The 27,383-nt window shown below is 45.0% G+C and overlaps 1 protein-coding gene across 1 annotated transcript in view; it reads left to right on the top strand.

The window, feature by feature from the left end:
• RFTN2 (raftlin family member 2) overlaps positions 1 to 27,383 on the top strand; it is an 84,952-nt gene that overhangs the window by 42,446 nt on the left and 15,123 nt on the right. Inside the window, exons 6-7 of the mRNA XM_082260713.1 lie at positions 4,649 to 4,770; positions 27,026 to 27,129. Of these exons, the coding sequence (XP_082116839.1) occupies positions 4,649 to 4,770; positions 27,026 to 27,129 (226 nt within the window). The remainder of the gene's footprint in view (positions 1 to 4,648; positions 4,771 to 27,025; positions 27,130 to 27,383) is intronic.

Here is a 27,383-nt window from a genome sequence, read left to right as displayed (position 1 = left end):
TATTTTCTATGTCCATAATTTATTGGCAGACATGGGCAATCAAGTATTTATGCATTTGTAACAAGCAATAAATGAAATTAAAGAAGAAGTATAGCCAACGCTTTTTTGGGCTATATTTCTCCTGTAGATCATAGGAGTGCAGTTAGTTCTGTACTCCTTTGACCTGTTTTCAGCCAACAGCGGGCTAACGTCCACTGGCTGGTTTCACTCAACCAGTCCAGGCTCTGAAAAGATTCTGACCATATGGTCGGGATCCACCCAGATGCCTGGACCAGCACCTGGCTCAGCCTCTCAGAGATCTACTAAGAGCCTGAGCCAACCCCTACTGCCCCCCCCTCCCCCCAGCTCAGTGCTCCAGTGAGCATTGGAGGTTGCAGAGCAGAGAGCCTATGGTTGACAGTCACCACTCTCTGCGCAGAGTAGAGAAGGAAAACTGAGTGATCAGCTGTGTTTGATCACTGAGTTCTGCAGAGCCAGCAGGGTCAGATGCAGCATCAGATCAAAAGTAAAAAAGAAAAACCATCGAAGGTAGTCAGGGTTTTTGGCAAATTAATCTTTATAAGTCTTTTCAGCCAAAATTGCCTTACCTGTAAGCTATAATTTTTTTTTTTCTATGTATACCAGGGGCGTAACTACAGGGGTTGCAGGGGTTGCAATCGCTACCGGGCCCCATGCTCCAGGGGGCCCGGTAGCAAACCAGTGGGTAAACTTCCAGGATTGCAAAGGTCACACTTGCAACCGGACCCTGGCATTTCACCACTGTGGGGAGGCCCCAAGATTGCAGGAAGGGGGCCCACTGCAGAACTTGTGAAAGAATCCTGCTGCGGGACCGTAATAAAAGGCCATGCAACGAGTGTAAAGAGCCCCAGGATTAGTGGGAAGAGCCCTGGGCTTGAAGGTAAGGGCCCCGGCCAGGGGTCTGGGGGGCCCTTCATGGTTTCTTGCATCAGGGCCCTGAAGGTTCTAGTTACGCCTCTGATGTATACACTGCCTATAGAGCATACACAGTACAATCCAGGCCCATTCCTGGCATCTGTATGATGCCACAAAATGTGGCTGTGCTGTGACAATTTGACTTCAGCATGCATAAAGACTTAGCAGAAGGAAGGAGACAATGGCAGTGCTGGAGGAGAGTGAATGCTAAGTATACTGTGCATACTTGAAAATTCTGACATGAGCTCCAGGGACCTGTAGTTCTGCATACAAAAAATACTGACTTCTGTAGCTACAGGCACTGTGGAGCAATTAAAAGACAATCTATGTATTTATTGTTTGTTTCTATTTTGGAATTATTTCCCTGGAAGTCTTGTTGAATACACTGTAAACCCCCATTCACACCTGTGTGATTTGTCATGAGATTTGACAGTTCTAAATCTCATGACAAGTTGCACCCAATTGTCAGCAATTGAACTGTTCAAACAGCAGTGACTTTGGAAAAGGTTCCTGCACTACTGTTTGCAGATTTCAATGTGGTTTGCATAGACTTCTGTTTAACGAAGTCGCAAGCCGCAATGAGATCGGCGGTGCAAAGTGAACTGACGCGCGGCATTGAAAATCATGCTGAAGTAGCACGATTTCAAAGCTACACACCAGTGTGAACAGGGGGCTAAAGCTACTTCTAGTCTCTTTTGACCTACAGCCCCAGCCACATGGTTAAAAAGTCTGTATATAACATAGAACAATCACCTGTGATGGGTTAACAGCAATAGCCTTTTGCAGGATAGTCAGGAACATAATGTTTACAAAACAGAAATCTGTTGACTGTTTAACTTTTCATGCGTGTAAGATCACAATAATGCTTTAAACAGTAGAGAACATACAGTATATACTCGACAGACATATACCTTTGTCATACTAATGATTACAAATAAATCTAGCTTTAGACGTTTAGGCCCATGACAAGTTGTACCCCATGATTTCCAACGAGTACCGTTCATATCTGTGCGACTTCAAGTCACAGCGACTTCAAAATAGTCCCTGCACTACTTTGGTCTGACTTTGATGAGACTTGAGGTCCATAGACCACAAGATTACACAGACATTGTTTCAAGTCGTGGCAAGAATCACGGCAAAGTCTTACTAAAATTTGGCAGCCTTGGCTTGATGTGGAGGATTCGTTCTGGGCAGATGTCCCTCTGCCCTCGAGCTTGACTGCTGACTGAGACTATTGTGGTCCCAGGTTTACTGCAGGATTATCTGGTTAACATGTTGTGTATTACCTGCTCCCTCCCCCCCCGCGGGGGTGGGTACTTGAGGGTGGAGGGAGGTGTGTGTGAGTGGTTGTGTTAGTGTGAATATTGGGGTTGTGTGTGGTCGTGTGTCCTTGTTTGTGTCGGTTGTCTTGTTCTCTTGCTATCCCCCCCCCTTATCCATCCTAGGGTGGGGCTCCCTTATGGTGTTCTGCTGGGTGTGCTCCAGTGCCGATGGTTGGCATTTTGGGGAAATTTTCGCTATGAGCCCCCCCTCCCCTCCCCCCTTTCCCTTCCCCCCTAGGCCCTGTTGGCCTTCTTGTTATGTTTATTCTGCAATGCCTTCCATTGACCTGGTATATTTTCATTGCCTGTTATATATATATTTTTCTTATTGGCATTGTCTGTACTTGTATTATGTGTTGTTGGTTGAAAATTCATAAATAAACACCTTTCAAAAAAAAAGACTCACGGCAAAGTCAGTAGTAGTTTACAGAAGATAGCTTGAAGGAAAGATAACATTGTTTGATATCTCATTTTAATTCATGGGAACTGACAAGGTTACTGCATTTCTGGCAGATCAACAGATATTTTCTGTACTTGCTCCAAATGTTCCTGCCCTGAAAAATAAATGTATTGCATCCACCACATCTAAGAAACATTTAGAATTTTTGTTTTTGGGCTTAGATATCCTTTTGGATATTTTTTACCCATCTCCTCATTAGACAGAGGCAATTATTGGCTAACAGAGCATGGCATTTAGTCTATGATTACCTTTAGCCTTGTTAATCACAAATGTAAGCAGTACTTGTGAATAATATTCATTCGGATTTAAATATTAATTTGGGTGCAGTGTTAAATGACCGAGTAAATGTCAGTCAAACTACTGCTAAAATAGCAAATTAATGCAACGCCAAAAGGTGAATAAAAATTATATAGTGTCAATTAATCCCATTAATAAGTGTAAGACAGTGGTTATATTAGATAAATAAATAGTATCAATTAATCGCAATAACAAGTGTATGAACAGTGGTTAAATCAAAAATAAATAACAATTAAAAATGTGCAAAATATGAACAATATACTGTTTATAATAGATAAATAATTATTTTTTGTGTAAAAAATCCATAGTGAAAAAAAGTTCAAATAATTAATCCTTCCGTGCTGTGCAAAGGTAAATATAAGATGCTGGTGCTGCAATCCACACACAAGTGCTTCTGTGTGCTTGAATAAGTGCTCAATAGCAGCTCACCTCACTCTCTGACCCATATGTTCCAATGAGTCAGATAAGCTGTTTACACTCAATGGTGCTATAGATATACCGGGATAACCTCCTCCTCCTTCTTCCTTTCAGTCTCAGGGAATACCATTTAAATATGTGAAGGCAAAAAAAGAAAGGCTCCTAGTGCTCTCTGAATATCATTTATTTAAATAACAAACAGTATTGACAAAACACTCACATATCCAGGCACTTATGCAGTGCAGGCATGACAGGCTTGAATAATGATACCGAATACCAGATGCGGCATGTGTACGCAGGCTCCGCCCCCCGTATGCGTTGCGTCACTCAATCGACTTCGTCAGCAGGCCAAACTGAAAAATAGCCCGGAAAGGAAGAGTATGTAAAATGCTTCTTTTGAGGTAGTTAGGCAGTGCCCACACATTTTATTTGACTTGTTTACCACTCACAAGCAGTATATATCCGTGGCTATTTTTTGGTGGTTTTCAAATGTGTAATAGTATTTTAATAGCTCATGTGTTGGAAGCTGCTTTAAGCTATCCTAGACGTGGTTTTGTTTGATTTTTTTTAAATACATAAAAAGGAAAACTACAAAGAAAACAAAAAGACTACTCTAAATACACCCCATTCCTCCATAGAAGAAATGCACTGCATATGTTCTTTTATTTGCCCTACTATATGCTTTAGCAGACGAACAAAATGTCAAAGTATACAATTTACCAACATTAACAGACCTTTGCTGATTACTTTTGATAAAACTGTGAAGAAAAAATAAAGGAAGAGAAATCACCAGTAACATTCCATTATTGGCTTCCTTCCTGATAAGAATCCTCCTTGTTGTAATTAGGTTTGCTCCTTAATTTGCGTACATTCCTGGTATACTGATTCACAGGCAGTGTGATTGTAACACAACAAATTCATCTTTTTTTTTTTTAATAAAAAAACTGGAGAGTGCACACAGCACTCAATAACGCCTAGTTAGGCAGATCGTATATTTTCATATAATTGACTGAAAAGAGTGTAGTTTCTATGCTTTAAAATCAAGTTCTCAGAGTTTAGTTTCTCAGAGTAGTTCAAAAACATAGGGGCGATGGGGATTGGGAGGTGAATATTCTTAATCTTGAAGCTTGGAGCAGTGAGTTATATGCAAAAGCTTCTTCTGTATCCACAAACTGGGGGGTTTGACTTCAGAGCTAATTGCTCTTTCTTCTTATTCTAGGAGACCTGTCACCAAAATCATTGGATGGATTATTTATCTATGAGGATGAAGCTGCCCAACTAACAGGGTCGAAAAACAAAGGAAATGATGCAATCATAGTCGAACAATGTACTGTATTTGAGGTAATACATATATTATATTTTCTTTTATATCACAGAAAATGTAGTCTTTTCTACTTTTAGGTAATAAAGGGAAAATACAAAGGTTTTGTTTTTTTTCATATTTTTGTATAAACTCTTTAACAAAAATACATTTAAAAGAGAATTATGGGTTCACAAAAAACAAACATACATACTCACCTAGATGGCTGCAGCATTATCCGATCCTGCAGCTGTCCCCCATCAGCTCTACCCTGAGAACTGAGAGATCAAAGACTGCTGATTGCTCAGTTCTCGGTCTTCAGTGAGCAGAGAGCTGGTAAATGTCAGTTACCGGCTCTCTGCTCTGCCCTCCAGCGCTCATTGTAGTACCGGGCTCAGTGGCCACTGAGCTGCAGGGCAGGCATCCTGGTGGATCCTGACATCATCGTTGGGATCCCTGCAGAGCCTGCACCGCCTCTGTGACGTCAGCCACCAGTGGGCTTTAGCCCAATGTTGGCTGAATCTGGGTCACAGGAGTGTGGAATTAAGTGCATTCCTGTGATCTCCAGGAGAAGTATGACCAAAAATAGTTTGGTCATTCTTCTACTTTAACGTATCACAAAGAATTCTCAGACTACTATGTGATTTCTAAATATAGCTTGTAGAGTGCACCTGTAGGTATCTCCTCTTAGGCAGCTGTCTCTCATTGAAACTTTGGTCACCACTGTTCAGCAGTCAGGAATATGAGTCAATGCTTTGAGCTCTGTAAACACCAGGCCTTTTACAAAAGGCCATGCAGGAAACTGTTAAAAAGCCTAAAGCTCTACCTGCTGGCTGGATATACAGTATATGTTTAAAAATATTAATTTAAAAAAATCATATCTATGTATTTCCTTTAAAATTTTATTTTTAGTTCTGACCACAATAAACTGAAACAAATGATGTACAAACCCATTACACTATTCTCTAATAAATGCACATATACACTGCTCAAAAAAATGAAAGGAACACTTTGAAAACTCTTTAGATCTTTTTTAGGAAAAAATATCTTGTTGGATATCTATACTGATATGAACTGGGTAATGTGTTATGAATGAAAGGATGCCACACCAATTGATGGAAATGAAAATTTTCAACCTACAGAGGACTGAATTCAAAGACATCCCAAAAATCAAAATGAAAGAAATGATGCAGCAGGCTAGTCCATTTTTCTGAAATTTCATTGCAGCAACTCAAAATGGTACTCAGTAGTTTGTATGGCCTCCACGTGCTTGTATGCATGCCTGATAACGTTGGGGCATGCTCCTAATGAGATGATGGATGATGTCCTGGGGTATTTCCTCCCAGATCTGGACCAGGACATCACTAAGCTCCTGAACAGACTGGGGTGCAACCTGGTGACGTCCGATGGACCAAAACATAATGTCCCAGAAGAGTTCTATTTGATTTAAGTCAGGAGAATGTGGGGGCCATTCACTGGTATCAATCTTGCCACATGGGGCCGGGCATTTTCCTGCACCAGGAGGAACCCAGGACCCACTGCAACAGAGTAGGGTCTGACAATGGGTTCAAGAATTTAATACCAATACCTAATGGCAGTCAGGGTGCCATTGTCTAGCCTGTAGAGATCTGTGCGTCCCTCCATGGATATGTCTCACCAGACCATCACTGACCCACTACCAAATCGGTCATGCTGAACGATGTTACGGGCAGCATAAAGTTCTCCACGACTTCTCCAGACCCTTTCACATCTGTCACATGTGCTCAGGGTAAACCTCTTCTCATCTGTTAAAAGCCCAGAGCACCAGCAGCAGACCTGCCAATTCTGGTGTTCAATGGCAAATGCCAATTGAGCTTCAAGGTGCAGTGAGCCCAGGGCCCTCAGGCCACTCTTATGAAGTCTGGTTCTAAATATTTGGTCAGAGACATTCACACCAGTGGCTTGCTGGAGGTAATTTTGTATGGCTCTGGCAGTGCTCATCCTGTTCCTCCTTGCACAAAGGAGTAGATACTGGTCCTGCTGATGGGATAAGGACCTTCTATGACCCTGTTCAGCTCTTCTAGAGTAACTGCCTGTCTCCTGGAATCTCTTCCATGCTCTTAAGATTGTGTTGGGAGACACAGCAAACCTTCTGGCAATTGCACTTAGTGATGTGCCATCCTGGAGTTGGACTGCCTGTGAAACCTCGCAGTGGTCCTCAAACTACAGCCCTCCAGATGTTGCGGAACTACACATCCCATGAGGCATTGTAAAACTCTGACATTCACAGAGATGACTAGGCATGATGGGAATTGTAGTTCCTGAACAACTGGAGGGCCATAGTTTGAAGACCCCTGCTCTATAGAGTCCAGGTATTGCCTCATGTTACCAGTGGTAGCACTGACCCTAGCCAAATGTAAAACTAGTGAAAAACAGTCAGAGAAGATGAGTAGGGAAAAAAATGTCAGTGGCCTCCACCTGTAAAACCATTCCTATTTTGTAGGTTGTCTCATTGTTGCCCATCTAGTGGACCGGTTGTTAATTTCATTAACACCAAAGCAGCTGAAACTGATTAACAACCCCCTCTGATACTTAACTGACCAGATCAACATCCTGGTAGTTTAATTGACTTGATGCTTTACTCTGATTAAAAAGTGTTCCTTTACATGTTTTGAGCAGTGTGCATCTATCACCCTAACCCTTCTGAGCACACACACTAAATATACAGACATACTTAGATGTTGCAGCCATGACTTGACCTAATGCCCCATACACACGTGCAGATTATCTGCAGACTTTTGTCTGCAGACTTACCAAAACCATATAATATGAGGTCAAACCTAAACACTTTCAATTTGTATGCAATCCGGCAGGCCCTTGCACTACATAGAAAAGGTAAGTCTGCAGACAAAAGTCTGCAGATAATCTGCACGTGTGTATGGGGCATAAGCTTCCCGGCCCTGGTTGTGCAGTAGGCTACCACTGAGATGAGTGGTGCTTTCTCCAGGTAATCTCTGGTATCAGGAGCTTCATTCAACTCTTTAGTGACTGACATGGTGCGATGCATGTACAGCCAGTAGGGGGCAGAGAAGTGCTAAAAAGGTGAAAAAACAATCCTGGGGCTGACCAGGCTTTCTCAACTTGGTATGTCTGTAGTTAATATACTATAAGGGTCCATTCACATTACAGATGTTCCATTGCGGTGTGTCAATGCGCACATGTTGGTATGCATTAATGTGCATTGTGTTAAGGTACCCAATCATTATGAATAAGCTGCCAATACACCACAATGTAAAAAAATAACTTGCATGATCCTCTTTTCTAACAACACAGCTCAACACAACATATTCTATATGTGTTGTGGTGCGCTGCATTGCACGGTATTTTACTGTACAATGTGTTGGAGCGACAAGCTAAATCCAACAACTTAGAGTATCATTATAATACATGATTTATTCAGCATAAATTCTGATTGGTTATTTATCTGCATTGACAGACCAAAAGCCCCAGTAAACATAGAAACATAGAATGTGTCGGCAGATAAGAACCATTTGGCCCATCTAGTCTGCCCAATATATCTGAATCCTGTGAATAGTCCCTGGCCCTATCTTGTATGAAGGATAGCCTTATGCCTATCCCATGCATGCTTAAACTCCTTCACTGTATTTGCAGCTACCACTTCTGCAGGAAGGTTATTCCATGCATCCACTACTCTCTCAGTAAAGTAATACTTCCTCATATTACTTTTAAACCTTTGCCCCTCTAATTTAAAACAGTGTCCTCTTGTGGTAGTTTTTCTTCTTTTAAATATGCTCTCCTCCTTTACCGAGTTGATTCCCTTTATGTATTTAAAAGTTTCTATCATATCCCCTCTGTCTCTTCTTTCTTCCAAGCTATACATGTTAAGGTCCTTTAACCTTTCCTGGTAAGTTTTTTCCTGCAGTCCATGTACTAGTTTTTTTCCAAATATTTTATTTTAGAAAAGGAACAACAGCTGAGAGACAATCTGTAAAACATTATGCACACATATCCAAAGCAGGATCAACATAATATAGAAACTTTAAACCATAACATCACATTGAACAAAAAAGACGGACCTGGCCTAGGCCAAGAATCCAGCCCCAGAGTCGGGTAAAGTGCGAACACCTCTGCCCAAAGTCACGGATAACCAGGCCCTATGTAAACAGGTAGAGGAGCTGGAACGTATAGGAGGGAAAGATTTTTCCCGACCGTTGCTCCCAAATTTTTTCACAGAAAGAGAAAAGGGAATTGAAAGCAGAGCCCTAGACAGGGCGACAAACAAGAACAACAAGAAGGGATGACGGAAAGGATGGGACAGGATGGGGGAGGGGGGGGAAAAGAACCAGATGGGGCAGATCCCGGCATGGACAGACCCACGGGCACACCCAGTGTAGTAATCAGCCACACATCAGAGACTTGCCCTTATCGGATAATACAAAGACATTCCAGTAACCCCAAATCCTATCGTATCGTTCCTTGCGATGCTGCCTCGTGAGGGTGAGGTTCTCCATTCTGTTAATGTCTTCCATCCTGCGCATACAGTCCCCAATAGACGGTACTCTAGTTGTCTTCCAGAGCACTGGGATGCAAGCCCTCGCAGCGCTCAAAACGTGAGGGACAATTGACTTTTTACATCGTGAGACAGGTACTGAGGAAACCTGGAGCAAAAAGAACTCCGGGGTATCCGGGAGTTCCTGGTCCGATAATTCCCCCAAAAGGGCCCGGACGTCACGCCAGAAGGGTCGTATCCGAGGACAGGACCAGAAGACATGGAGTATCGTACCCACGTCACCCTGACACCTCCAGCATCGGTCCGTCGTACCGGGGAAGAACTTGCTTAAAAGAGAAGGAACCCTATACCATCGGGTGAGGATTTTGTAGTTCAGCTCCTGCAATTTCGCGCAGGTTGGAGTCTTCAATGCCAGGGTGTATATTTTCGTCCGCTGCGCCGGTGTGAGATGCAGCTGAAGGTCTCTTTCCCACTTACCCAACCCGGGCAGGACATAGTCCTCCCCCGGAGTAATCAGTAAACTGTAGGACTTGGACAGTGTGCCCGGCAGGCTTCCAGCTCCCACGCAATAATCCTCAAATGGGGTAAGGTCTCTGGAAAAAGACGAAGGGTCCGGCAAAGAGTGAAGGTAGTGGTGTATCTGAGCAGCGTGCCAGAACCCCAACATATAGGGGCCACTAGCTGACATCAATTCCTCTATCGTCGGCCATCGAGACCCCCTAAGGAAATGGGTGGCTTGGGAGACGCCCCGGGACATTAGTCCACGGAACGCTGCCTCCTTCAGTCCCGGAGTGAACTCCGGATTACCCAGAACTGGGTATAGCGGGGATGTCAGCGTGGAAATAGAGGGGTGGGACAGGGCGCGACGAGTTGTCGCAATCGTCACCCCAATCGTGGGGTGTTCCCGAAGGCCACGCGGCAGGTCCCCCGCAACCCACGGCAGCCCCTCCAATGAAGCAACGGACTGTCCCCTCTCCAATTGTACCCACAATTTTCCCGCACTGTGCCTCCTCCAGTCAATCAGTCGGCCCAGATGAACCGCTTGATGGTATTTGGCTACATCAGGGAGAGCAAGGCCCCCGGAATGTTTCGGTAGAGTCAGCTGGGCCCGAGACAGCCTGGGCCTCCCTTGAGCCCAGATAAATTTCAAAAAGATGCTGTGGGTTTGAGTAAAGAAGGAGGTCGGGATCTTCACAGGCAATGCCTGCAACAGGTACAAGATCCTAGGGAGGATCGACATCTTGACCAAATTGCACCGACCGAACCAGGAGTGTAGGCCGGTATTCCAATTCTGTAGCAGGCCTCGAATATGGGCCAGGAGGGGAGGGAAATTCAATTCGTATATCTGCGACAAGTCCGCGGGGATCTGGGTCCCGAGGTATGTCAGGGCACCCCGAGTCCACTTGAAGGGTAGCGTGGAAGACAAGTGCGCCAAGAGGGGGGCCGGGACGCCCACTCCCAGAGCTTCGGACTTATGAAAGTTCACTTTCATATTAGAGCACAGGCCGTATTGTTCCAGCTCTTTCATCAGGTTGGGTGCCGAGATTGCCGGGTTAGAGATAGTGAAGAGCATATCGTCGGCATATGCCGACACCTTACACTCCAATTCCCCAACCTTAATCCCCGAGATGTCGGGGTTGGCCCGCACCCTGCCCAGAAGCGGTTCCAGAGATAGCGCAAACAGCAGTGGGGAGAGGGGGCAGCCCTGCCGCGTGCCGTTGGAAATGCAGAAAGTGTCAGAGAGAACACCATTACATTTCACTTGTGCCGACGGGCAGGAGTAGATATGCCCTATCCAGGACATTAACGTGTCCCCGAAACCCATCGCCCGCAACGTGGAAAGCATGAACCGCCAGTTAACGCGGTCAAATGCCTTCTCCGCATCCGTATTGAGTAGTACGCAGGGTGTGCTCGTCGACCGGGCCACGTGGATAAGGTTCAGTACCTTAGAGGTATTGTCCCTCGCCTCCCGACAGGGAATAAATCCCACCTGATCCAAATGGACCAAGTCCGGCATATGGTGGCTGAGGCGATTGGCTAGGATCTTAGTAAACACCTTCAGGTCTATGTTCAGTAGGGATATAGGCCTGTAGCTGCCGCAGCCAGTAGGGTCCTTACCGTCCTTGGGGAGGACCGAGATATGAGCCCGAAGCGTGTCCGGGGGGAAAGACGATTCCCCCTTCCCCAACGAATTGAGCCAAGTCACCCAGTGAGGCCCAAGCACGTCCAGGTAAGTGGAATAATAAGGCAATGTAAAGCCGTCAGGACCCGGTGCCTTCCCCGCCTGCAGAGCTCCCACCGCCGCCTGGAGTTCCAGTATGGTAATGGGGGCCTCCAACTCCTCCCTGGCCCCCGCCCCCAGGGACGGGAGTTCCACTGAAGCCAGGTAGTCCCCTACAGTAGGCGATGCTCCCCCGGGGTCCGGGAGATTGTAAAGGGACGCATAGAAGTTCCGGAATTCACCCGCGATCTGTTCGGGCAAGGTAGCCGAGCCCCCCAACGGGGTCTTGATACGGGGAACATAGGTCGCCAATCTTTGCGCCTTGACCGAAGCCGCCAGTAGTCTTCCGCACTTGTTCCCCTCCATGTAAAACGCATGGCGGGCCCTCTGGAGGTCCGCCTTAGCCTTGGAGAACATAAGGTCCTGCACCTGACGACGGAGCGCAAACAGCTCCCGTTCGTCTGACTTGTCCAAATGCTTCTTATGGGAGGCCTCCAGTTTGTGAATGTCTTCCAGAAGGCGCTGTAGCTGTTGAGACCTCTGCTTCTTGAGTCGGGCCCCATGCTTCATGAACACTCCGCGGATGACCGCCTTATGGGCCTCCCATATGATCCCCTGATCGCAGTCATCCGCTGTGTTATTGCGGAAGAACTCAGTGAGTTCCTTTAAGACGTCCGCCCGAACCTCCTCGTTGTTGAGGAGGGAGTCACTCAGACGCCAGAACCTCGTCCGTCCCCGCGTCCCCTCCGATAGTCTATAGACAAGCGAAATCGGGGCGTGGTCGGAAAAGGTCATTGAGTCAATCGTGGATTTCAGTACTGCATGAAGCTGCCCGTGCGGGATCAGAAAGTAGTCGATTCTCGAATAAAGTCTATGAGGCGGCGAGAAAAAAGAGTAGTCTCTCTCCCCATTGTGCTGCATCCTCCACACGTCTATGAGTTGTGCTTCGTGCAGAGCACGAAGAATCCGCTTCCGGGCAGCGTGGGTCACCGAAGAGCTGCCGGAAGAAGTATCCAGCCCCGGGGACAGCGGGACGTTGAAGTCGCCGCCCAAAATCAGTTGTCCCCTCTGAAAGGAGGCTAGTCGTTTCAGGACGCGGGTGACGAACACATCCTGACCATCGTTCGGCGCATAGATGCTTGCTAGCGTCACCACAGTCTCTCCAATAGTACCTCTGAGAAACACGTAGCGGCCATTGGGGTCCAGCATGGAATCCTGGCACGTCCAGGGCACCCTGGCAGCCACAAGAATGGACACCCCCCTAGACTTGGCAGCAGAGTGTGTGGAGTGATAGGAATTGGGGTAGTATCTATTAGTTAGTCTCTGAATGCGATCTGAACGAAAATGCGTCTCCTGGAGAAACGCGACATCAGCCCGCCGGCGATGCAGATCGTTAAGAAGGACCTTGCGTTTCTCCGGGACGTTAAGCCCCTTGGCATTAAGGGAGACCACCGTGAGCTCGTCCATGGCGGGGGGGAGAGGGAAAGAGAGAGCAACAATACAACAACAAAGGGGGAGGGGTTCAGGGGAAAGAAGGAGCCAACAGTAGGAAAGACGGCAGGAGAGAGAGACAAAAGACAAAAACAGACAAGGAAAAGAAGCAGGGTAACACCACCCTGCGTCAACTACAGGCAGCTAAGCCACCAGGCACGTAGAGTCCCGTAAGGGCACTCCAGTGCAGGCCTACGTGGGGAAGTGGGTAGAGCAGGCACAGCTCGAGCCGCCGTCTCCGGCCCCCACCCAGTCCAGCACCAGGGGAGGACAACGTAAGGAATGAGACAGAGGCAGCAAGACATCCAGGGGGACAGCATGGAAAACAGTGGTAGAACCCCCCAAGGTAGGAGGTCCAAGGGGACCAGGAGGGAGAAAGCAGAGAAGAGCACACAAACATCTGGAGATGGCCCCGAGGCAAGGAGCCCCGGTGGGCCACTCCAGGCTGGCAGACATCGCGAACTGTAACAAATAAATTTAACTCAACCTTCAAGTGCAACATGTAACAGCATCCCCGGAGGGGGGGGGGGATCTGAGCGACCATTTCCCTGAGCCCAAAGGTATGCCAATCCAACTACCTCGCAGAAGAGGGGGGGCGCCCCCGCAAGGGGGGCCACTCCCCTATCCCTGCCCCGTCTGCCACCCCCCACAGCCTATATCGTGAGGTCACCCAGATCCCCCCCCAAAACAGTAAGGCACAAAGTCCCCATCCAGAGGTCCGTAGTAGTCCCTGAAGAGCAACCGTGACCCCCCTCCCCCCCCCCCCCCCGCAATCCACAGAAGGACAGAAAAACCCCCACTCCCGGTGATGTCCATCAACTCAACCAATCCACCACCCCCACCACCCGCCCCAACCAATCGGGAGCAATAGTCCGCATCCCCCTTCATCGTCCATGTCCACAAGCCCTGAATATAGTGCCGCAGAATGCGGCCGCCAGGCGGACCCCGGTCTCCATCTCCACTCACACAGCTCCCCCGCCCGCCTCCCCCCCATGTCCAGCAAGATCAGTATCCACAGCGGAGGCAGGGGATCCGGGTCCCCCTGGGGGCTCTCAACCGGGGCCCCCGGCCGCGGGTCCCATAGAAGCAGGAGGGTAGGGGCGGGCATCAAAAAAAAAAAAAAAAAAAAAAAAAAAAAAAAAAAAAAAAAAACTACACAGTCCATGCAAAGGGAACCGGGATCCACAGGGTCCCCGGCCTAACTCGCCATCCACATGTCTCGGGGCATGGAGAGTCTCACCAGTCCAAGGCAAAGGGGCGGGGGGGGGTCAGTCCACGGTGTCACACAGGGCTCGGGAAACCCAGGCATACCGGGCAGCGGCAACACGTGGGGGGAACGGGGGGGGCAGAGACAGGGTCGGGGGGGCCAATTGTCCATAGAACTCACGGTACCTCGGATGATGCAGTTCAGTCTTCTCTGGGAGCCTCGGAAGCACTCGATCGCTGCCGTTGCCGCAGGCGCTGCGGTCTAGGAGCAAGAGGAGCGTCTCCGCCGGCGGGGCTCCGGCCCCGGCGGTCTGTGGGGCGCGGGAGGAGCACTAGCCAGTCCGGGACTTGTACTGGCTGCACCCCCAGGTAGGCGAAAAGGGCAGGTAAGTCCGAAGGGGATCGGAGAGTAAAAGAGGAGTTGTTTTTCCGGACAGTGAGCGCTAGGGGGTATCCCCAGCGATAGGTGGCACCTTCCCTGCGAGTCAAATCCAGGACAGGGCGAAGCAGCGCCCTGCGGTATAACGTGGCCCTCGAGAGGTCCGGCAGAATCCGGATCTGTGCCCCATCAAAGTCCACTGTGCGTGCCTCCCAGGCTTTCCGTATAACCATCTCCCGGTGTGAGTAGCGGTGGAAGCGGCACACCACATCTCGAGGGCGGTCCGGGTCCGGGGACCGAGGACCCAGGGCCCTATGGATCCGATCGAACTCCAAGTTCGGGGGGATAGAGTCACCCAGAAGGATACCCAGGATCGCAGTTACGGAGGCCGCCAAGTCTTCCAATCCTGTAGCCTCCGGGAGTCCTTTGAGGCGGACATTGTTCCTCCGACTGCGGTCCTCCATGTCCTCCATGTGGAGCTGCATGGCCATGGTGGTGTCCCTGTGTTCCGCCTGAGACCGCTCCACAGCCAGCAGTCGGGCATCCATAGCGGACAGTGCTGCCTCTCCGGAGGACACCCTGTCAGCAACCTGCTTCACCTCCTTCCGGACCTGCTGCACCTCCCGCCTGTGCGCTGCCTCCAGGCGGCCGACTATAGTCTCAATGTCCCGGGTGCTAGGCAGGGAGCGCAGGATATTCCTCAGTTCCTCATCCATGCCCACCGACGGAGTAGCGCCGGTCGGCAGCGGGCGGAAGGCTGCCGGAGTAGTCAGTCCCGTGTCTGTAGAGGACGCAGGAGAGGTCGCCCCGTCGTTCCCGCCAGAAGGCCCGGGGCTCTCCACCGCCGCCATATTGCCCGCGGGGGAAGAGGGCTGGGACGCCACAAAGAAACGTTGAATTTCTCCCGAGGGACGAGATTTAGTCGATGTCCCCACACTTCCAGGGGTACCTTTAGTCTTCCTCTTCCTGGATGTCCGCATATCTCACGGCCAAGACTGAAATTAGTCGGGCTGGGGATGAAAGGCACGGAGCACAGCAAAAAGACGTCCTCAGCCGGCCATGTCCAGACCACGCCCCCCCATGTACTAGTTTAGTAGCTCTTCTCTGGACTCTCTCTAGAGTATCTATATCCTTCTGGAGATATGGCCTCCAGTACTGCGCACAATACTCCAAGTGAGGTCTCACCAGTGTTCTGTACAGCGGCATAAGCACTTCTCTCTTTCTACTGCTTATACCTCTCCCTATACATCCAAGCATTCTGCTGGCATTTCATGCTGCTCTATTACATTGTCTTCCCACCTTTAAGTCTTCTGAAATAATTACTCCTAAATCCCTTTCCTCAGATACTGAGGTCAGGACTGTGTCAAATATTCTATATTCTGCCCTTGGGTTTTTACGCCCCAGGTGCATTATCTTGCACTTATCCACATTAAATTTCAGTTGCCAGAGTTCTGACCATTCTTCTAGTTTTCCTAAATCCTTTTCCATTTGGCGTTTCCCTCCAGGAACATCAACCCTGTTACATATTTTTGTGTCATCAGCAAAAAGACAAACCTTACCATCGATGCCTTTTGCAATATCACTTATGAAGATATTAAACAAAATTGGTCCCAGTACAGATCCCTGAGGTACCCCACTGGTAACATGACCTTGTTCTGAATGTTCTCCATTGACTACAACCCTCTGTTGTCTGTCACTCAGCCACTGCCTAATCCACTCAACAATATGGGAGTCCATGCTCAATGACTGCAGTTTATTGATAAGTCTTCTATGTGGGACAGTGTCAAAAGCCTTACTAAAATCTAGATATGTAATGTCTACTGCACCTCCACCGTCTATTATTTTAGTCACCCAGTCAAAAAAATCTATAAGATTTGTTTGACATGATCTCCCTGAAGTAAACCCATGTTGTTTTTCATCTTGCAATCCATGGGATTTAAGATGTTCCACAATCCTATCCTTTAATAGGGTTTCCATTAATTTGCCTACTATTGATATCGTGGTTCCTCCCAGGAAGGAGCCTTTACCTCCATGGGACTTGAACTTGGTTCTGTCCGTGCTACAGCGTGCTCTCCAAGTTCTAAAACAACACATGTTCCCATCCAGATGTCTATAGTTGCTCGATTCCTCCCTACTACCTTTCTTGTGAATGGGCACGACATTTGCCAATTTCCAATCTTCCGGGACGACTCCTGTTACTAATGATTGGTTAAATAAATCTGTTAATGGTTTTGCCAGCTCACCACTAAGCTCTTTTAATAATTTTGCGTGTATCTCATCAGGACCCTGTGACTTATTTGTCTTCACTTTAGACAGCAATCTTAGAACCTCTTGCTGTCCACCCCCTTCCAAGTGGCATATCAGGGCTAAATAGGTTAGTGTTAGATCATGGAAGTCTATATATACAGTGATTTTAGTGTTAGGGTGGACTTCTACTTTAAATTTCATGGACCCAGAAACATGAACAAAAAATTCTATCTCTAGTCTAGTGGGTGACACATATAGGCTTATTGACTAAAGCAAAGTAAAAAAGTTGTGGCATTTTGAAGTGACTTTGCTCTAATTTGTAAATTGCAGTTTACTTTGCAGTTTACCTTGTCAAGCTGTAAACTGACTAGAAGATGGCTAAGCAGCATATTCTACCTTCTCCCCAGGAGATGTCAGAGCTCTGGCTGATGCTTACAGAAAGTATATTGCGTAACCGGCTGGGATTCACAGTAAATGTTCTGTCACTATAGGGAAGTACCCAGTAACATTCTGACAGCTTTTGAAGTTGAGAACAAACATGCTGCCTAACTACTTGGCTGCCATTTCTTGATGAGTTGATAAGGTCAACTGTAAAGGGTGGTGTTCCTGCTCTCAATGGTTTTAAGAAACTCAGCCAGTGAGGGAATTAATATGCCACTTGGAAGGGGGTGGAGGAAGGAGGTGGAGTACTGGGGCTTTTGGTCTGCCAATGCAGTTAAATAACCAATCAGAATTTATGCTCTCTGAATAAATCGTGTATTATAATGATACTCTAAGTTGTCGTATTTAGCTTGCCCAACACATTGTACAGCAAAATACCATGCAATGCAGCGCACCACAACACATATAGAATATGTTGTGGTGAGCTGTGTTGTTAGAATGGATTTTACAAACCCAATTCCAAACCCAATTCCAAAAAAGTTGGGACACTGTACAAATTGTGAGTAAAAAAAAACGAATTTACAAATCTCATAAACATATATTTTATTCACAATATAATATAGATAAAATATCAAATGTTGAAAGTGAGACATTGTGAAACGTCATGCCAAATACTGGCTCATTTTGGATTTCATGAGAGCTACACATTCCAAAAAAGTTGGGACAGGTAGCAATAAGAGGCCAGAAAAGTTAAATGTACAAATAAGGAACAGCTGGAGGACCAATTTGCAACTTATTAGATCAATTGGCAACATTGTTTGGGGAATATAAAAAGAGCCTCTCAGAGTGGCAGTGTCTCTCAGAAGTCAAGATGGGCAGAAGATCACCAACTCCCCCAATGCTGCGGCAAAAAATAGTGGAGAAATATCAGAAAGGAGTTTCTCAGAGAAAAATTGCAAAGAGTTGGAAGTTATCATCATCTACAGTGCATAATATCATCCAAAGATTCAGAGAATCTGAAACAATCTCTGTGTGAAAGGGTCAAGCCCAGAAAACCATACTAGATGCCCGTGATCTTCAGGCCCTTAGATGGCACTGCATCACATACAGGAATGCTACTGTAATGGAAATCACAACATGGGCTCAGGAATACTTCCAGAAAACATTTTCGGTGAACACAATCCACTGTGCCATTCCCCGTTGCCGGCTAAAATTCTATAGGTCAAAAAAGAAGCCATATCTAAACATGATCCAGAAGCACAGGCATTTTCTCTGGGCCAAGGCTCATTTAAAATGGACTGTTGCAAAGTGGAAAACTGTTCTGTGGTCAGACGAATTAAAAATTTGAAGTTCTTTTTGAAAAACTGGGATGCCATGTCATCCGGACTAAAGAGGACAAGGACAACCCAAGTTGTTATCAGCGCTCAGTTCAGAAGCCTGCATCTCTGATGGTATGGGGTTGCATGAGTGCGTGTGGCATGGACAGCTTACACATCTGGAAAGGCACCATCAATGCTGAAAGGTATATCCAAGTTCTAAAACAACACATGTTCCCATCCAGATGTCGTCTCTTTGAGGGAAAACCTTGCATTTTCCAACATAACAATGCCAGACCACATACTGCATCAATTACAACATCATGGCTGTGTAGAAGAAGGATCCAGGTACTGAAATGGCCAGCCAGCAGTCCAGATCTTTCACACATAGAAAATATTTGGTGCATCAAAAGGAAGAAGATGCGACAAAGAAGACCTAAGACAGTGGAGCAACTAGAAGCCTGTATTAGACAACTGGACAATTGGACAACATTCCTATTCCTAAACTTAAGCAACTTGTCTCCTCAGTCCCCAGACGTTTGCAGACTGTTATAAAAAGAAGAGGGGATGCCGCAGTGGCAAACGTGGCCTTGTCCTAACTTTTTTGAGATGTGTTGATCCCATGAAACTTAAAATCATTTTATTTTTCCCTTAAAATGATACATTTTCTCAGTTTAAACATTTGATATGTCATCTATGATTTATTCTGAATAAAATATTGAAATTTGAAACTTCCACATCATTGCATTCGGTTTTTATTCACAATTTGTACAGTGTCCCAACTTTTTTGGAATCGGGTTTGTATTTTTAGGGTGGACTAACACTTTAAGTTTAATCTCAAGGCAGTAAGTCTCAAATTAAAAGGTAGTCAAATCAGCTACTACACTTACACTTAGAAAATGCAGGTAACAGTTATGCATACTAATTAAAAAAAAGGTTTTAGCCTTAGATACAGTATTCCTACTGAAGAAATAGCTGTTTGTTTGACCATGTCCTTTACAGATTGATTCTGAATGAGAGGCTCAGGTTCATTATAATAAGCTGGTGCATTTTCAGTCTTCTGATAAGGCCCAGGTTCACACTGGTGCGACATAAAAGTCGTGCGACTGTCAATCTGGCTTTGTCCTGCAACTTCGGTCCGACATCGATACGACTTCAATGCAACTATAACCACTTTAGGACTGCTCACGTTGCTGCTACTGCAGCAAGGTGGCAGCCCTGGGTCTAGCGATGTAGACCTATGGCGCTGGATTCCCTGCTGTCTCCCGCCGGTGGCTCGCTCCCGCTGTGTTTAGACACAGCGGGAGTCGGGCCAGGGGAGGAGAGACGGCAATCACCGTCTCTCTTCCCCAATCGTCAGAGAAAGACTGAGAAAATCACCCGCTTGTGTAAACAAAGCGGGCGGATCTTCTCTGTGACAGACAGGGAGAGATCACAGGATTCAGCATAGATGAACCTGCGATCTGTGTCTGTGTCACAGAACCCCCTCCCCCCACACACGTCAATAAGCATGAGGCACACATTTAACCCCTTGATCACCAACAGTGTTAACCCCTTCCCTACCAGTGTCATTATTACAGTAACAGTGCATATTTTTAGCACTGATTACTATAGTAATGCCACTGGTCCCCCCCAAAAGTGTAAAAAATGTCATCCGATCTGTCCGCCGCAATGTTGCAGTCCCGCAAAAGAACGCAGATCGCCGCCATTACCAATAAGAAAAAAAAAAACAATAAAAATGACAAATCTTTCCCATAGTTTGTTACTTTTGCGCAAACCAATCAAATAACGCTTATTGCAATTTTTTTTACCAAAAATATGTAGCAGAAAACAAATTGGCCATATTAAAAAAAATTTTATTTGTACATTTTTTTTGGGGAAGGTTATATATCCGAATGTGAAAAATATTGTTTTTTTTTCAAAATTGTCAAAAAGACAATTGCCAAAAGAAAGCTCTATTTGCGGGGGGAAAAAAAGGATGTAAATTTCATTTGGGTACAGTGTCACACGACCGCGCAATTGTCTGTTAAATCGTGCCAAATCGCAAAATATGGCCTGGTCAGGAAGGGGGTAAAATCTTCCTGTCTTAAAGTGGTTAAAAATACGCTCATTAAGAATTTTTGGCCTAAATATATGACAAAAATTGAATATATTGGATATTTTTTAACTGTCAAAGTAGAAAATGTCAATTTTTCGCTCTTTTTTTATTAATATCGCAAAAAATAAAAAGCACAGAGGTGATCAAATACCACCAAAAGAAAGCTCTGTTTGTGGGAAAAAAAAGGACGTAAATTTTGTTTGGGTACAGCATTGCATGACTGCGCAATTGTCAGTTAAATTCGCACAGTACCAAGTTGAAAAAAGTGGCCTGGCCTTTAAGCAGGAAAATTCTCTGGGGCTAAAGTGGTTAACGAACGGGATTTGTTTTTTGATCCCACTTTGAGAAAATAAAAAAACAAAAACATTGCGGGGCCCTTCCTAATCCCTGGTTGTACTGCCTTGTGGCACAGATGCAACACCTTATTGGAACTTTTGTGGTAGTGGAGGATAATTCAACCCCTCGCCCTCATCCACTCTTGCTATTATGCGTCACCACCTCAAGAAAAGCGATTTACCTGACTGCCTGGATTCCCTTTAGCTCTTCGTATAGAATGTACCCCACATACTCTCTAATTCAAAAGGTATGGCTGAAAGTGAGATCCCTGCAGGATGTTACTGTGTTTACCACCTATAGCCCTATAAGGAATAATTCCACCTACCCTGAATTGGCAAAACCGTCTTGTGCGGACATATTGAGATGCTGGAGCATTATCCACCCATGTCACATTTTTCGCAATGGTTCCCTTCTATCTTTTGCTGAATTGCAATCTCTGTATCATCTCCCATCCTCAGTGCAAATCTATTACTTCCAACTCCAACATACTGTTTGCTTCCAGGGAGTTCTGACTGACTAGAGTCTCTCCCCAATGCCCATTTTCAACTATATACAATTGGTCAAGGAAACTAAAGGGTTTATCTCCCATTGTTATGAAATACTGCTTCTATCCTATCTAAAGGGGTCCCTTTTCAGGCTCGGAGACGTATCCTGCAATATTGGAAGTTTGATAAACCCCTGACATATAGGAAATTTGTTATTCACATGAGTGACACTCTCCAACTTGAAAAAAGTTTTTGTCAAGTAAGAGGATGTCTGGAAAGGTTTGAAAATCTTTTCAGAAAACTGGTTAGCAGTCCCTGACCTATCTCCTACTGACTTGGGTATGGATAGAATTCTTGGTTAAATATTGCTAACAATCCTTTTCATGATGCCCTAGGCTGCTTAGCCTGTGATGAGGTGCTACTGCAATTATCTAAACCTCCTTAGCCCTGCACGGTTTCTCTTCTTTGCATTACTGTGTATGCACCTTGTTAGAATGTCTTTGGTGAAGTGATGATTCTTTTAGATCTCTGTACTTCTTGTATGCTGGAACACATCTGTTTTGTTATCGTGTCTATCGTATATGCTTGCCTAATAAACTCCTGAAAAAAAAAAATGTCTTCCACGTAGGTGTGAAAATAGTATATCAGAAAGAAACGTGGAGATTACTATAGCTACTACCTGTCATTGGCCATTAATAACCATATCTGATGTACATTACATTGAACACTGTGATTGAAGACATTTATATGATTTAACATTTTCCTAAAAAAAATTATTCTACAATTTGTGATTCCTTAAAAGATTTAGGGATAACATTTAACCGGGTGCTTTCCATTAATTAATTGATACAAACTCATACAGTTTTTTCCCACAATCCCTTTAATCCCTAAAATCACTTCCACACAGTATAAAGTATATATAACCACTATCATTAACCACTTAGGGACCAACCGCCCTCCAATGTACTACAGAAGGGTGGCCGCTGTAGGCAAAGCAACGCACCCCTACGTTGCTGCCTACCCTTGGGTTTAGGGCATGCTCATGATTGGCCCTCGCTTGGCACCTGCTGTGATTGCACACAGCAAGAGCCTGTCAATAAACTCCCATGAATGATTCACGGCCGGGACCTGCTGATTGGCTATGTGCTGTCACAGCCCAGAGCTCTTGTGTTGATAAACAGGAGAGAGCTCTTCACAGAGGGAGCAATCCGTCAGTTTCTCATCCCAGGAATGAGAAAACTTGAGATCTCTTAGCAAAAGTAACACAGTGTACACATATGACACATAGTTAGGCACATATTTAACATCTTAATTACACTAGATGTTAACCCCTTCCCGGTCAGTGTCATTAGTACAGTGACAGTGTATAGTATTATCACTGATATAGTTACATAGTTAATCAGGTTGAAAAAAGACACAATACAGCAGGCCCAAATGGACATCTGCTGAAAAGTGCTCTGTGGTGTTAAAATAGTTTACTTCAGGGGCTAAAATCACACCACTTAATAGGCACCACCTTAAAGATAAGTTCACAGGTTAGCATGCAGGCCTCCCTCTCTACCCATGACTCTTATTCTCTATCCCGGGGAACCCACAATTTACCCTGGGCCTTTACGCTCCTGAGTTTAAGGCCCAACACCTTTTGGGTCATACTGAAGCCTCCCACTTTCTAATAGCCGAAGGATGGCCAATCCATAACAACGTTAGTAAGCGATGGGAGCCCTTTTAAGTTCCCTTTCTGGAACGCACTCCAACTTTACCACTTTCTAGTTTCCATCCCTAATCCTCAGTGCTTTGGTCGCCAGATGATACCTTTTGAAGAATATTGTTCTGGCGATGGAACTGTCTATCAAGTCCTATCTAAAACGTATAGCCTTTTGAACATTCCCTCTGAACTACCACATAAACCATGGCTCACCAAATGGGAAAGGGAGTTAAATCGTACATTTATGATAGACCAACGACAACACATTATCAGATTTTCCCTCACATTGTCAATTTGCACTAAGATCCAAGAAACTAATTTTAAAATTCTGACAAGATGGTATCTTACCCCTCACCTATTACACAAATACTATCCTACCATGTCCGACTGTTGTTGGAGATGCCAGGAGGGCGGTGGAACATTGCTTCATATTTTTTTGGTCGTGCCCCAAGCTGACACTTTTTTGGAGTAAGGTCAGAAGGATTACCAAAAATACACAGATTTTGAAGTTCCTGATAATCCTGCTTCCCTGTACTACACTTTTCCAACGTTCCGGTGAAATTATTTAAAAATTTATTGTGCGCCACCTGTCAAATGCGGCCAAATCCTGCATCCCCCTTCAATGGAAAAAGCAACTACATCCGACTATCGCTAATTGGCTTCATAGAGTGGAAGAGATTAACAAAATGGAAGACTTAATACTCACAGCACAACATAAGCATGACAAATACTCCAAGACATGGGGACTGTGGAACTTGTTTATACTCTCTGACGAGGGAATTGCCCTTCTTGGTACCTAAGCCCCCTATCGGATCATCCAGCCGGATTCCCTGATCCACCTGAAAAACAGCCCCCTCAAAACACCCCCTCCCCTATCCCTTCCCTCCTCCTTCCTTACCTTTGAACTAAAAAAACTGAAAAAGGAAGGAATGGGTAGCTCCATACCTTACTGACTGCACTTTTTTTATTCCAAGCAGCGATATCACAAGACAAAAGCACTGACAGACTTGGGCTTTTCAGATATACCTTTGTTTGGTTAAAATCATATATCAGCTTTACCATGTTCATGGAAACCTTACAGGACAGCTACATGTCTCAGTTGGTGGATTCTCCTACTAGAGAAAATGCAGTGCTGGATCTATTAATTACTAATGACCCAGACCTAATCTCGGAGATAGGAGGCCAGGACAACTTGGGCTCTAGCGATCACAGGATGATCACAATTAGCGTAAATAACAATATAACAAAGCAAGAGGGGAACATAAGAACCCTAAACTTCAGAAGGGCAAACTTTCCCAAATTGTGCTCAATGATGGAAAAGGTAAACTGGAACCAAACCCTAGGAACACTGACCACAGAGAAAAAATGGGAATGCTTTCGGAACATATTAAACAAATGCATCTCACAGTGCATTCCTATGGGAAATAAATTTAGAAGAGACAAAGCCAAACCTGGCTGGCTAAACCGTAATGGTAAAAAACGTATTAGGGGAAAAAAAATGGCCTTCAAGAAATATAAATCAGAGGGCACAGTATCGGCTTTCCAGCAATACAAGGAGGCAAATAAGAGATGTAAATACGAAATCAAAATGGCTAAAATCAACTCCGAGAGACAAATAGCGGAGAATAATAAAAAAAACCCTAAAAATTCTTTAAATATATCAACAGCAAAAAAACAAGGGCAGAGCATCTTGCACACATAATTAACGATGAGGGGAGGATGGTTACAGAGGACACTGAAAAGGCAACCGTGCTTAATGCTTTTTTCTCCTCTACACAGGAAAAGGAGGGGTACACTGACCATGACTGTATGGTTAGCAGTACTTCACAGGACTTGCCACTATGGCTAACAGAGGGTGAAATCTGGGAAAGGCTGGATAAAATTAAACACAAATAAATCACCAGGCCCGGATGGCGTACATCCGAGAGTACTCAAAGAACTTAGTAAGGTTATATCTAGACCACTGTTCCTGATCTTTGCTGACAGTATTATGACAGAAAATGTACCAGGTGATTGGAGGAAAGCTAATGTGATACCGATATTCAAAAAAGGGCAGAGGCATGTCCCGGGAAATTATAGGCCGGTCAGCCTGACATCGATGGTATGTAAACTTCTGGAGGACATGATAAGGGACCATATCGTAGAGTTTGCTAAAGACAACAACATCATCAGCAGTAATCAGCACAGTTTACAGTTTAATCAGTTTACAAATGGGCGTTCTTGTCAAACCAATCTGTTAACATTATACGAGGAGGTAAGCTGTGAGCTAGATAGGGGGAGACCAGTGGATGTGGTGTACCTGGATTTTGCTAAGGCATTTGATACAGTTCCCCACAAGCACTTCATTTATAAAATAAGGTCTGCAGGCATCGACCACTAGGTTTGCTCTTGGATACGGAACTGGTTAAAAGAGCGTGTCCAAACGGTGGTAATAAATAGCGCATACTCAGACTGGTCTAGGGTGGTAAGTGGGGTCCCCCAAGGCTCAGTCCTGGGACCAACCTTGTTCAATTTATTCATAAACAGCATTGAGGACGGGATCATTAGCTCAATATCAGTTTTTGCAGATGACACAAAATTGGGCAGGGCAATAACTTCTCAACATGAGGCAGATATCTTACAGAATGACCTGAACAAAATAACAGAGTGGGCAACTACATGGCAAATGAGGTTTAATGTGGAGAAGTGTAAGGTTTTGCACTTGGGGACTAAAAACATAAAAGCACAATACACTTTAGGGGAGGGAACCTTTGGGGGAATCAAAAATGGAGAAAGATCTGGGAGTCTTAGTAGAGGATAGACTAGGCAATAGCATGCAATGTCAAGCTGCAGCTGCCAAAGCCGGCAGAATATTAGCATGTATAAAGAAGGGGATGTATTCCAGAGATAAAACTATAATCCTACCACTTTATAAAACACTGGTCCGACTGCATCTGGAGTATTCTGTCTAGTTCTGGTCGCCAGTCCTCAGGAGGGATGTGTTGGAGCTGGAGAGAGTCCAGAGAAGGGCAACTAAACTAATTAGGGGATTGGAGGACCTTAATTATGAAGAGCGTTTACAATCGCTTGATTTATTCTCCCTGGAGAAGAGACGCCTGAGAGGGGACATGATAGCAATTTACAAATACCTCAATGTTGATCTCAGCATAGAAAAAAAACTATTCAGTCGCAAGGGTTGCATGAGGATGCGAGGACATACAATGCGATTAGAGGAGAAGCGTTTTAACCTCAGGCAACGCAGGGGGCTCTTTACTGTTAGGGCTACAAGATTGTGGAATTCTCTACCACAAAAGGTAGTTTCTGCGGGAAGTATGGCTACTTTCAAAAGACTCTTGGACATACATCTCAAGGATCAGAACATTCAGGGGTATGAGAAATGATTATGGCCACACACACGTACACAGGTTGAACTGGATGGACTATTGTCTTTATTCAACCTCAACTACTATGTAACTATGTACAATTGTTTCAAAAGTAATTTTGAATATAAATAAATATTTTATTTGAATAATACCTGCTGATCCTGCAATGAAGGTCCTTCTGGCATTTTGTGGTATATGGTGACAATGCTCTCTCTCTCTCTCACTATTCCTTCGGCGTTGTTTCTCTGCCACATGAACTTCGGATGGAGACAACTAGTCATGCCAACATGCCATGCATCGTTGTGCATCATTGTACACTGTATTATATAGAATAGCACAAGGTTGCAGGTGATCAGGAACTCTGAAATTCAGCAAAGGATTAAAAAGGCCAAAAGTATTTAATATAAAAAATAAAAAATGTTTATGCCAGTGTTTTTTTAGGAATGAAATGTGATACAGTTAAGGTTTATGTTTACTTTATGTTTTTATGAATGCACATTCTTCTTGGGATCATTAAAATGAAATGTATTAATACATTTATTAATAAATGTTACACTAGGGCTCTGAAATTAAAGCTGACTATGGTCCCTTGCTGCACACACTGGCTGAATTTGGATGGTATCTTACATGTGTCATACCTACCCCAATAATTAAATATAACAGGTAAGTTTGTAATCATTATCTTTTCTTTTTCCTTTGATATTTGAGAGCCACATTGGAGGAGATTTTTCAAACAAATACAAAGTTAGCAATCAAACCCACAAACTCTACCCTAAACCTTGGGAACATGTAGCCCCTAGCTCTGCAAGTGAAATTATGCCTACTGATCAAATTGTCTAAATACTGTACATTATATTATTAATGTAACCTTGAGAAAAGATAAAAAAAATGTCATGTCATTACAGCTAACAAATGTA

This window comes from Pelophylax lessonae (assembly GCF_965119305.1).
Source record: "Pelophylax lessonae genome assembly, chromosome: 6".
Taxonomy (NCBI): domain Eukaryota; kingdom Metazoa; phylum Chordata; class Amphibia; order Anura; family Ranidae; genus Pelophylax; species Pelophylax lessonae.
The sequence above is the reverse complement of the archived record's forward strand: the minus strand, read 5'-3'. Positions and strand labels throughout refer to the sequence as shown.